The 11499-nt window shown below is 69.8% G+C and overlaps 4 protein-coding genes across 4 annotated transcripts in view; 3 read left to right on the top strand and 1 right to left on the bottom strand.

The window, feature by feature from the left end:
- Positions 1-3647, top strand: part of CHLNCDRAFT_57615 (hypothetical protein) — a gene marked incomplete at its 3' end in the record, with an annotated part of 8805 nt that extends 5158 nt beyond the window's left edge. Inside the window, exons 16-26 of the mRNA XM_005848409.1 lie at positions 261-336; positions 604-666; positions 863-941; positions 1134-1244; positions 1521-1665; positions 1888-2017; positions 2202-2228; positions 2321-2392; positions 2884-3069; positions 3298-3480; positions 3637-3647. Of these exons, the coding sequence (XP_005848471.1) occupies positions 261-336; positions 604-666; positions 863-941; positions 1134-1244; positions 1521-1665; positions 1888-2017; positions 2202-2228; positions 2321-2392; positions 2884-3069; positions 3298-3480; positions 3637-3647 (1083 nt within the window). The remainder of the gene's footprint in view (positions 1-260; positions 337-603; positions 667-862; positions 942-1133; positions 1245-1520; positions 1666-1887; positions 2018-2201; positions 2229-2320; positions 2393-2883; positions 3070-3297; positions 3481-3636) is intronic.
- Positions 3648-4353: 706 nt separating this feature from the next.
- Positions 4354-5236, top strand: CHLNCDRAFT_144869 (hypothetical protein; the record flags this gene model as incomplete). Its single annotated transcript, XM_005848408.1, has 4 exons — positions 4354-4488; positions 4635-4730; positions 4851-4967; positions 5105-5236. The coding sequence occupies 4 exons, from the start codon at positions 4354-4356 to the stop codon at positions 5234-5236; spliced, it is 480 nt and encodes a 159-aa protein (XP_005848470.1).
- Positions 5237-5703: 467 nt separating this feature from the next.
- Positions 5704-7598, bottom strand: CHLNCDRAFT_57614 (hypothetical protein; the record flags this gene model as incomplete). The annotated part of the gene is made up of 6 exons (XM_005848206.1): positions 5704-5830; positions 6013-6046; positions 6225-6407; positions 6653-6823; positions 7016-7376; positions 7491-7598. 6 exons carry the CDS (start codon positions 7596-7598, stop codon positions 5704-5706), a joined length of 984 nt encoding a protein of 327 aa, XP_005848268.1.
- Positions 7599-8083: 485 nt separating this feature from the next.
- CHLNCDRAFT_57613 (hypothetical protein) overlaps positions 8084-11499 on the top strand; it is a 5529-nt gene continuing 2113 nt past the window's right edge. The window contains exons 1-7 of the mRNA XM_005848407.1: positions 8084-8346; positions 8767-9236; positions 9435-9629; positions 9864-10114; positions 10325-10553; positions 10826-11185; positions 11445-11458. Coding sequence (XP_005848469.1) covers positions 9201-9236; positions 9435-9629; positions 9864-10114; positions 10325-10553; positions 10826-11185; positions 11445-11458 — 1085 coding nt within the window. The 5' untranslated portion in view covers positions 8084-8346; positions 8767-9200. The remainder of the gene's footprint in view (positions 8347-8766; positions 9237-9434; positions 9630-9863; positions 10115-10324; positions 10554-10825; positions 11186-11444; positions 11459-11499) is intronic.

Below are 11499 nucleotides of genomic sequence, written 5' to 3'. Positions count from 1 at the left end.
GTGGGTGGGTGGGGGTGGGGGTGGGGGGGTGAGTGGTGGTGGGGTGTGTGGGTGGGGGCTGGGGTGGGGGGGTGACCACGCGAGTGTATATGCGTGTGTACATGTGTGTGTGCATGCGTGTGTTCATGCGGCAGCCCAGTCGGTGTTGCTGGGTTCAAGGTACCGCCATCCCCAGCACCGGCTGCTCTCCCTCCCCTCTCCTGCCTGCCTGCCTTCCCTCCACGCCATGCCTCCCCGTCCTCCCGTGCTTTCCTCCCCAGGTCAAGATCACCGTGTACGAGGGGGAGCGGGCCAAGGTGGAGGACAACTCGCCGCTGGGCACATTCGACCTGACGGGTGGGTGGCAGACAGTAAGAGAGCTGCAGACCAGTGGGTGGCTGCCTGCGGTGCTGGCTGCGGACAGCATGGGAGCTGTAGGCGGGCGGGTGGGCGCCTGCCGTGGCGGCTGCGGCCAGCACGAGCGCTGCATGCCAAGCGCGGGTGCGAGGTGGGCAGGGGCCAGGCCGGCAGGCCAGCCCGACCCTCACCAGCCTGCCCAGGCACCTGCTCCACTCCTCCACGCCACTGCCCTTGCCGCGGCTCTGACCCCCGTGCTGCCCGCAGGCATCCCGCCCGCGCCGCGCGGCATCCCGAAGATCAAGGTCTCCTTCTCCATAGACGCCAACGGTGCGGCTCCTCCTTTGCCTTCAAGCTCGCTGCAGCCGCGGCATGCGTTTGTGCGCGCGTGCATGCGCGTGTGTGCGCCATGTGCGTTGCGGTATCTGCTGGGAGCGATGGCGGTGTATGGTGGGGGGGGTTGGGCCCCAGCTGGGAGCCCATCCAGCCCTGGCTTCCTACCCGCTCCTGCCCCCGGCGCCTGCAGGCATCCTGAACGTCAGCGCCAAGGACACTGGGTCAGGCAAGGTCAGCCAGATCACCATCACCGAGACCGGCAGGCTCAGGTGGGGCTTGGCGGGCTGGGGCCGCAGCCTGGGCCCTCGCATCACGCAACCACCACCCTCCTGCCTGGCCCCACGCCCTGCCGCGCCTGCACCCCCAGCCCCGCCCATGCCCTTGTTCCCTGAGCTTGCGCATGCCGACCTCCTCCACGTGCTCGCCTCCAACCCCCTCTGCACATGCCTCTCTCCCTGCAGCGCCGACGAGCTGGAGCGGCTGGTGCAGGATGCGGAGCGGCACAGGGCTGAGGACGAGGAGGTGAAGGAGAAGGCGGAGGCGCGCAGCTCGCTGGAGAACTTCCTGTATGGGTGCGGTACCGCTGCGGTACATGGGGCAGTACATGAGGCTGTGCATGGTGTGCATGGCGTGGGATGTGTGGAGATCGGGTCGAGGACGGGGTGCTGGCTGCGTTGACGGGCTGCGCTGCCAGCTGCGCTGCGCTGTGGCATGGCAGAACGCTTGTGCAGTGCTGCGCGCAGCCACCTCGCACACATGCCTCCGCCCCCTTGCTCCACCTCCTGTACCGAAAACGTCCTGCCTGTCACCCTCGCAACCGCCCGGTCGCTCCCCGCCCCGCCCCGCAGGGTCAAGCACTCGCTGGCGGACCAGAGCATCAAGTCCAAGCTGAGCCCCGACGACATCCAGAGGGCGGACGACGAGGTGGAGAGCGCGCTGCGCTGGATCGCCACCAACCAGGCAAGGCCCGCCCACCAGCCCGGTGGCGGCAGGGTGGCACGCCTGGCGCCCGCCCGCTCTCATGGGGCGGCAAGCAGGCTCCTGTGCTCGTTCCCTCCCTGCCTTCTCCCCTGCCTCCTCCTCCTTCTGCTTCCCACCAGCCTCCTTCACCTGGTGGAACCCTGCCCCGCCCCCAAACCCCGCTCCGCTCCCCACCAACCTGCCCCACTCCCGACCCCGCCCCGCTCCCCCTGCCGCCTCCCTACCCCGCCGCAGCTGCTGGATGCTGAGCGGTACGAGGAGAAGAAGAAAGAGGTGGAGGCGGTCACTGCCCCCATTTTCTCTGGCCTGTACGGCGAGGGAGGCGGCGGCGCGGGCGCGGGCGCTGGCGCGGGCGCTGGCGCGGGTGAGCCTAGGAGCCTGAGAGATTCCCCGCCGGCCTGCTGGCCGGCGGCGGGTAGTGCACACGGCTTGTGCGTGGTTCACATGCACTGTGCCACCTGCTGGTGGCGCCGCCCAACTTGCTAGCTCGCTGTTGGATCGGCTGTTGTGAGCGTGCTGATTTGCTGCCTGCCCGGCTCGTGCTGCAGGCATGGGAGGCATGGGAGGCATGGGAGGTGAGTGTGGGGCACAGCTCGGTTGCATTTAGCTATTGCCCGTGGCGTGGGTGTGTGCCCTCATCCTCTGCTGCCGTGCTACCGTGCCGCAGGCATGGGCGGAATGGGTGGCATGGGCGGAATGGGGGCCATGGGGGGTATGGGCGCAATGGGCGGCATGGGAGGTGAGGCGTGCCACGCCTGGTGTGCAGCCATGCCACCTGGCTGGCCCCCCCGCACCCCCAGACCGCGCCCTGGGCTGCGCCTTGCTGCTGGTGCATTTCGCTGCCATCGCAATTCTTATGTGTAGGGCTCACTTGCAACGGTTCCGCCCCGGCTCCCTGCCTGCCTCCGCACCCGGGATCCTGCTGCAGGCATGCCCGCCATGGCTGGCATGGCGGGAATGATGGGAGGCATGGGCGGCATGGGGGCGGGAGCGGCAGGGTTCGGCGGCGGCGGCGGCGGCGCAGGCGAGCCCGCCGCTTGCGCAGATGCCAGCTAGCTGTTGGCGTTTGCCGGGGCCCTCGCTCCCAATGCCATGCTGCCCTAGCCGACTGGCAGCACACTTGCTTGTCATGCCAGCTGCCCGGTGCAAGCTTTCGCCCGGTTGAAGCTTTCGGCTCGGTCTGGTCGGCCTGCTCCCAACGCTGCCCTCCTGCTTGGCGCTGCTCTGCAGGGGCCTATAAATTTGACGACATGGGTGGCAGCAGCGACGACGACGACGTGCCGCCGCTGGTGCCACCCGAGGAAGGCGGGTACGGCGGCGGCGGCGGCTTTGGTGGCGCGGGCGTGCCCTACACGCCGGCCGGCGCCGCGGGAGGGGCTGCCTATGACAGCGACGATGACGATGACGGGCCTCCTGGTGCGGGGAGCGGTGGTGGTGTGGAGTGCAGAGGGCAGGCCAGAGTGTGCGCGCGTGTGTGGTGGGCGGGTGAGGCGGATGGCTCCTGCCATGGGCATGCGGTATTGGCAGCAGCAGGAGGCGTGCTGGCAGCGGCTTGGTGCTGCCGAGCAGCAGGGTCGGCAACCCGCCTGCTTCCACCACCACCTGCAACACACCTGCCTCCCTGCCTGCCTGCTCCCTGTGCAGCGCTGGAGGAGGTGCAGGACGCCGCACCAGGCGGGTACGGCGCCGGCGGCTTTGGCGCAGGAGCAGGCGGCTTTGGCACCGGGGCCGGCAAGTTTGGCGGAGCGGGCGGCGTGGGCGGGTTTGGCAAGCCGGCGGCGGCTGCGTTTGATGCTGGGGACGACTCAGACGATGATGAGCCTCCAGGTGAGAGAGGAGGAGGGAGGCGGCCTGCTCTAGTGCGGGCTCCTTATGCTGCCCGTTGGCATTGTTCCGCTGTGTGCAAACGGCACATGCCAGCGGAGCGAGACTGCCGCGTGCTGCCGTGCCAGCCTCCAGTGACGGATGTCTCCGCCGCTGCAGGCCTGGATTGAGTTGTGGCGCCAGGGAGCCTCGAGGCAGAGCAACGGCGACTCGTCAGCTCCCGCCCCCTTCAAAGAATAAAAATTTGCCTCAGCATCGAAAGCCTTGCACGCCGCTTGAAATGTTGTGTGATGACTCCCACCAGCCCGCGCTGTACCGGACCGTCAGGCGGCAGGGCGGGCGGGACAGGCGGTAGGCAAGCTTTTGCGCCAGAGCAAACCGCGTGGGACAGGCGGTAGGCAAGCTTTTGCGCCAGAGCAAACCGCGGCCATGCCGCTTTTACGCCTTTTACGCCATGCCGCGCAGACGCAGCCTCTCTCTCCTCTTTCTGCTGACGACTCTCGGCTGCGCGTCGGCAAAGAACTGGGCAGACTGGGCAGAGTTCTTGACGGACCCACAAAACTCCATGTTCGTCGTCAAGGCAAGCTCCACAAGGAAAAACGAAACACGGCACACAGGCCGGGGGGGGGGGGGGGGGGGCAGTTTGCCTCTGGGCTTGTGGCCACGAGTGCGTGCCTCGCAACAAGGGGCAGATGTGGTGATCAAACAGGGGCGCCCAAGGAGTGCACGAAGTGCAGGCGGTCCGGGTTCATTGCCGCGAGTCCGTGTACTGGAACCCGCCGCCGACGCCCAGCCGTCGCACACACCGCCCCCAACCACGGCTGCCACCTCCTTTGCTTGCTTGCTTGCCCGCAAATCCTGACAACCTCCTCCTGCATGTCCGATCCCGCCATCGCCACTTTTGACCTGGATCTCTGTCCCAGCCTGCTGGCCGCCTCGCAGCGGCTTCAAGGCGGTGCCGGGCTCGTCACTGCTGCCTGCGAGCCTGCATGCGCCGAGACCATTTACGCCGTGAGCAGTGCTGGTACTGCGGCCAGGCCAATGGGGGCCACGAGGCCTCACGGCTGTGCGCCGTCTGCGACTGACTGCAGCACTTCTCGAGCCGCCGTGGTGGATCATCGCCTTGGCCCGCCCACCTCCTTCCGCTGAACCCCGAGTGTCGGTCCGAGCTGACCGCCGCCTTCAATGCCGACAGCGGCCGCGAGGGCTTCATGCTGTCCAATTTCCTGGCCTCATGCGCGGTGGTTCATGCGGTGAGCGCAGGCAGCGGCACCGACCCCGCCAACAACAGCAAACCCACAGCACCAGATTCACCCTGCCGCAGCCCGCCTCCCCCCCATCACCGCCACCACTTCCCTAACCTGCGCCTGCAGAACAAGGGCAAGACCTGCAAGCAGCTGGACGTCAACTGCGGGAGCTGCCAGCCTGCGCCCAATCGCCACGTGTGCAAAGCCTGCAGGGGCAACACATGGAAGCTGTCTGCTGGCAAGGTGAGTAACCTCGGCGCCTGCCCCTGGCGAAGCAGCCCATAGCTCATGCCCGCCCTCAGCGGCGGCAGTTGGGCAGGAAGCGCACGCGCCCACGCCTCCTGCCGTGCCTCCCGGCGGGCCGTTGCCACCCGCTGCAGACCTGTGTGCGGAAGCGGTGCACGGAGCTGGATCCCAAGTGCTCCACCTGCCAGCCAGGCGCCCGCTGGAAGTGCCAGGCCTGCAAGCAGGTGCACCGGCTGGTGAACGGCAAGTGCAGGAAGGCGGCGTGAGCGGCTGGGCACCTGGGCTGTTGCCTCTCGACAGGCAAGGCAGCGCCCAGCCTGGTCATTCATGATCGTGTTTGGCGCAGCTACCCACACTTTCAACCACCTGCCACAAAGAAGACAGGCGGTGGATGGGCCTCCCCTGGTGGCCGTATCCGTACTTTTTCCATCCCTTACTTTCCCTCATGTTGTGTAAATGTGTCAATCCTTGATTTGAATTGTCCTACTCGCACCAAGCTGGAAACTGACAATTTTCCATTTCCTCTCTTCTTTCTTCGTTCCATCACTTCTTGAAAGCTGCTGCGCATGTTGCTGCATGTGTCCCCCGCAACCCTTGAACAACGGCAACCGCTCTGCCGCCGCACCGAGCGGATTGGTTACAGGCAGGGCGGGGCAGCTGGTGGCCGCTCATCGCAAGGGCGCAGGCAGCTCGCTGCTCGCTGCACGCTGCTCGTCCCCTCCTCACGCCCCCCTCACAGCTCGATCTTGGCCCCGCTGAAGTCCATCTCCGGGTGCTGCGCCTTGAAGCGCTCGATCAGGTCCGCCTTGTGCTGCTCCTCGCTGGTGGGCAGCCCCATGGCCTTCTGCCGCTGGTCGTACCTGCGGCCCGGGGTAGGGCGGGGCATGAGCCAGTCGGCGGGGGCAGGCAGGGCGCGCAATGGGCAGGGCAAGGGCAGGCTGGGACGCATGGGCAGGGCGGGGGCAGGCAGGGTGTATGGACAGGGCGCAGGAAGGCAGGGCGCATGGGCAGGCGGGCGCATGGGCAGGCACCGCTTGCTCACATCATCTTCTCCACCGTGGCGCGCATCTCGGGCTCTGCGGCGGCGGGCAGGCATGCGGCGGGGCGGGTGGGAGCGCCGGAGCGGGGTGACGGCAGGCGCGGGCTGCCGGGGCGCTGTGGGCGGGATAAGCTCGAGCAGCAACGCAGCCCTGCTCGCTCCGCCTACTCCACACCCTGCTCCCCCAGCCACCTTCCAACCCGGACCCCACTCACCCAGGTCTGTCAGCTTGCTGGCCTCTGGCTCCACCTTCTGCACATCAATCTCGGGCTGCCCCTGCACCACGCACCGCCACCACTGCATGCCGTCCTTCTTTGTAAGCGTCAGCTCCAGCTGCCGCCCGTCCACCACGCTCCACAGGCACTCGTCGGGCTGGACAGACGCAAACAGCGGGCCGTCTGGCAAGGGGCAGGGCGGGAGGCAGCACGGCGCGGCGGCAGCGGCGTCAGAACCGAGTCGGGGCGGGCCGTGTGGCGCACAAGAAGCGGTACAGTGCGGCAAAGCTGGCTGGCTGGGGGTGGGCAGCCAGGCAGCCCTCATGGCACGCACGCCTGGGCGTGCCCGCACCCGCAAGCATGCTGGTGTTTGAGGCGCGTGCAGGGGCAGCTGTCCCCTCCACGCGGGCCACCCCCAGCAGGCTCACCCAGTACCGGCGGCTGGCCCTTGAGCCCGACCCGCAGCTTGTCGCGGGAGATGGCGATGTCACAGGCGCGGCCCTTGGTACCGGGCGGTACCGGCACAACCACCGCCACCTCGCCCAGCGTCTGGGTCCAGGAGTAGGATCCCATGTCGGCGCCATTCCCCACATTGGGCTCTGTGGGAAGCAGCGGGAGAAAGGCGGTGCAGCCGGGTCAGCTGGCTGGATGCGACCAAGAGCAGGTGAGGCAGCGGGGAGAGCTGACACGACGGGGCAGGTGGGCAGAGAGGGGCATTGGTGGGCAGTGCTGCAGCACAAGGCTTGCGTCAGCGGCCAGCTTGGCAGCTCCAGCCCTGCGGCAGGACTCACTCATGCCGGTGCCCTCCTCCTGCTGCGCCTCCTCCCCGGCGCTCCCCGCGGCTGGCGCCTGCCCTGCGTCCGGCTGGGCACGCGCCGCTGCCGGCTCCGCAACAGGCAGCGGCGGCTGTGCGGGCGGGGCTGCTGCAGCCGGGCCGGCGGCGGGCGGCGAGGGCGCCGCTGCTGCCGACGGTGCGGCTGGGGGTGTGGACACGGGCGGCGTGGCGGTTGCGCCGGCCGGCAGGTGGCGCTGCGCCAGCTGCGCCACGGCGGCGGCGGCGCCGGGCTGCGCAAAGAAGGTGCTCTGCTGTGCCAGGAAGTCGAGCGCGGCCCCCAGGAAGGCCTGCGGCTCGGATCCCAGCTCGCCATACACCTGCAGTTGGGCATGGCAGCACCAGGTTAGGCATGGCAGCACCGGCTTAGGCCAAAGTTCAGCAGCCTGTGACCAAGGCATGGAAGGTGGCACATCGTGGCCGGGTTCGCCCACCCTGACGGCTGTGGGATGCATCACGGCAGCCGGCTGCGCCTGCATCTCAGGACTCGCCTTTTCAAAGTAGTGCTTGGTGTAGGTGGCGCTGTCGATTTCCTCGATCATCGCGCCCGAAACTGACCGCGGAGTGTGGGGATGCACGCCTGCAGGACGGCGGTGCACACGGCTGGCTTCAGAGGGGCAGCAGTCTCCAGACATGCAGTGGCTGCAGGGGTCCAAGGCTTCAGTTGCACCAAACTGGCCGCGGGTCGGGTCGGCGCTGGCGGCGGCGGCGGCGGGCCAACGGGCGATTGCGTTTCATGCCTTGTGGAAGCCCGGCGGCGTGACCAGTCACCACAATTCACCTTGCTGAGTGCTATGGGGAGCTGTGTGGGGAGGAAGAGGCGATCGCCTGTGAATGCCGCTCAGATGTGGGGGGCCTGGCGAATGGCCACGCTTGGCGATCAGACCTTCAGGACCTGGAAGACTCGCTGGGCGCTCGCAGGCGGGTGGCATCGCGTTTTCTGGAAGCCCACAGAGCAAAGCACGCCCCGCAGGCACGTCTCCTGCCGCTAGACTCCGCGGAAATCTGTGGCGAGCCGCACATTCACCTTCACAGTCCACGTTGTGGCGTAGCGAGAGACGTCCAGCGGGCTTGGGCCCCTGGCGACGCCCCGAGGCAGAGCCCTGCCGACACGCGCCTCCCAGCCTGCTCTCCCGCCCCGTTCACACACCGCCCGCCTCATTGCCACCTTGAGACCACGCACAGCCCCGCCGAGACAGCACGATCTCCCGCAGTCACACACGAGCTGCACGCGATTCGGCAGCCAGACGCCCCTCCCGCGCCCCCCAGACCAGCCTGAAGCCTTGATAGGTGGGTAGGGAGGGCGAGCGGGCTCGCCCGGCAGCCAGCGGGCCCCATTTCGCTACTTTGCTAGTAGCTTCGGTCCCCCACTGGACGCGCGCGTGCCGGCCCTTGCCTGCTCTGTCGCCCCCACCCTCTCTGCCCTGGCAAACCTGGGGTGCTGCCCTGTGGCGCGGTCGTGCCGTTGGGCGGTCTCGGGGGCGGCCATGCCGTGTAGGGTTCTGGCGTAGGTTTGCGAGCACGTGTTGCTCGCCAACTTTGTCGCCAGGGCGCCCGGCAGCCCTGCACGGCTGCCCGGCACTGCGAACAGCGCCGCCCGTTGGGCCGTTGCCCCAAATGGCCGGTGATGGCCGCGCACGGCGGCGGCGCTCCCCGTTGCACGTTCCCGCCATCCCGCTCACCCCTCGGTGCCCTCTCCTGCCGCCGCAGGCCTCCCCGCCAGAGCAGCCGAGCGCATGCGCGCCGCTGCCTGCGCAGCACCCCGCACCACCCCCTCCCCGCACCCCTCCCGCAGCCCCCGCAGCAGCGCCCGCGCCAGCCATGGCCTCGGCAGCAGTGGACGCGCACGCCACCGTGACGGTGAAGCAGCACGGCTTCCACGTCAAGCAGCCGTTCCACGCCGCGGCGGCGGGCTTTGGCAGCGGGGCTGACCTCTCCCTCGAGCTCGGCTCCCTGCCCTCGCCCGGCGGCGCCTCGTCGCCGTCCGTCGCGAGGAGGGCGGCGCCCGCGGCCTGCTCAACTTCGCCACACCCTGCCCGGCGGCGGCGCTGCCCTCGGCCGCGGGACTGTCGCTGGCGCCCGCCGCCAGCGCCTGCCTGCAGCCTGCGGAGCACGCGCACCTGACGCCGGGCGTGAAGCGGCTGATGAAGGGCGTGGTGCGGGGCCTCAAGGCCCTCCAGGTCAGCACCCGCCTGGCCGCCGCCGCCGCCGCCGCCTGACCCAGCTGGCGCTGTCCCAGCGGCGCACTCCAGCCCGCCTGCCCATTCCTGCTGCCAGCCTTGCCCTGCTCTGCTGCGGCTACCCGCCACCCGCCGCTCCGCGCTCCCCACCTCAACCCGCCCGCCCGCCCGCCTGCCTGTCTTGCCTCCCTGCTGCAGGAGCCCGAGGCGGCGACGGAGGGCCTGGGCGGCACCTACTTCTTCACAAACGAGGCGGGGCAGAAGATTGCCATCATGAAGCCGTGCGACGAGGAGCCGCTGGCGCCCAACAACCCCAAGGGCTTTGTGGGGCGCGCGCTGGGCGAGCCGGGCCTCAAGCCCACCGTGAGGGTGGGCGAGGCCGCCTCCCGAGAGGTGCGCGCCCTGCCCCTGGCCCCGCCCCTGCGCCTGCCCGCAGCGCAGCCGCCGCCATGCGCCTGCCTGCCGCCACGGCCCTGCCCGCCGCCATGGCCCGGCCATCCGCTGAGCAGCCCGGGCCAGCCCGGCCCTGCTCCCGCTGCCCAGCTGCTCCTGCATGCAAGCCGCGGTGCGCAGCGATGGTGCGGAGCGCTCACTTGCGCCTCCCCGCCTCCCCCTTCCTCCCCGCAGGTCGCCGCCTACCTGCTTGACCACGACCGCTTTGCGCGGGTGCCTCACACCGTGATGGTGAAAATGACGCACCCCGTCTTCCATGTACAACAGCAGCAGCAGGCGGGCGCGGCGGGCGGCGAGGCCGGCGGTGCGGCCGGCGAGGGCGGCGGCGACGATAATTATGGCTTGCCGCCCTGCAAGCTGGGCTCGCTGCAGCAGTTTGTGCCGCACGACTGCGACACCTCGGAGATGGGCGCCTCGCGCTTCAGGTGGGGCTGGTGCTGTGGTGTGCCAGCCTGCCTGCCGCCGGCAGCCGGGCAGCAGGGCAGCCGTCTGTCCATCCGCTAGCAGAGCCTGCCGGAGTGCTTGTGCGCGCCTGCCGGGTCTGCAGCCCCCTGTCCTGGCGTCCCCGTCGGCCTCCCGGCACTCACCCTCCCCTCCCCGCCTGCCTCCCTCCCCGCCCCCTCCCCCGCCCGCAGCGTGCGCGACGTGCAGCGCATCGGCATCCTCGACCTGCGCCTCTTCAACACCGACCGCCACGCGGGCAACATGCTGGTGCGGCGCCCGCGCTCCTCGCCCTCGCTGCAGCGCATGGACGGCGCGGCGCTGCTGGAGCTGCAGCAGTACGAGCTGGTCCCCATCGACCACGGCTTTGCGCTGCCAGAGGCGCTGGAGCCGCCCTACTTCGAGTGGCAGCACTGGCCGCAGGTGGGCAGGCTGGGGTGGCTGGCGGGCGGGGTGGCTGCCTGCCTGGCTGCCTGCCTGGAAGAGGGTGGCCGGCAGGCTTGGGGCGCTGGGGCAAGGGTGGCCGCGGCGGGTGGGCCGCGGCCGGGGCAGGGGGCAGCTGTGGGGGGGCTGCCTGGCAGCGGGCGACACGCACGCGTGACACCCGGCTTCCCCACACCTCCGCCCCAGGCAGCCAGGCCCTTGCTGCCTTGAGGCTTGACGCGCCCTGCCTCGCTGCCCCGCCCCGCCCGTAGGCCATGCTGCCGTTTGGTCGCGAGGAGCTGGAGTACATTGCGGCGCTGGACGCGCGCGCCGACATCCAGATGCTCCGCCAGGAGGTGCCCTCCCTGCGCCTCGAATCGCTGCGCGTGCTCGAGGTGTGCACCACGCTTCTCCAGGCGTGCGCGGGCGCGGGGCTGACGCTGGCGGAGATTGCGGGGGTGGTCACGCGGCCGCTGATTGGCATGGAGGAGGAGCCTTCGGAGCTGGAGCGCATCTGCTTCAACGCGCGGGCCGAGGTGGAAGAGATCAGCGACAGCGACATTGAGGAGGCGGAGGAGGAGGGGCTGCTGGGGGAGGACTCGGAGGGTGAGCGAGGCTGCCTAGCGCTGCTGGTGCTGGCTGGCTGCTGGTGCTGGCTGCTGGCTGGTGCCGCTGGCTGGCGCTGCTGGCTGCCGGTGCTGGCTGCCGGTGCTGGCGCAGCGGATGAGCGCTTCTTGAGCTGGCGGGTCCACGGCGCTGCTGCGCTGCGCTGCTGCGCCCGGCCTGCCACCGGTCTGCCGCACGCGGCGCGCCCTCCTGCTTCTCGCACGCCAGCCCACCCGCCCGCTGCCCCTGCCCCTGCCGCCACCCCGCCTGCTGCTGCCTGCGCAGGCGAGGCTCATGTGGTGGCCATGCTGAGCGTGGAGGAGGAGGAGGGCGCGCCGCG

This window comes from Chlorella variabilis (genome assembly GCF_000147415.1).
Source record: "Chlorella variabilis unplaced genomic scaffold CHLNCscaffold_8, whole genome shotgun sequence".
In the NCBI taxonomy this organism is placed as follows: Eukaryota; Viridiplantae; Chlorophyta; class Trebouxiophyceae; order Chlorellales; family Chlorellaceae; genus Chlorella; species Chlorella variabilis.
The sequence above is the reverse complement of the archived record's forward strand: the minus strand, read 5'-3'. Positions and strand labels throughout refer to the sequence as shown.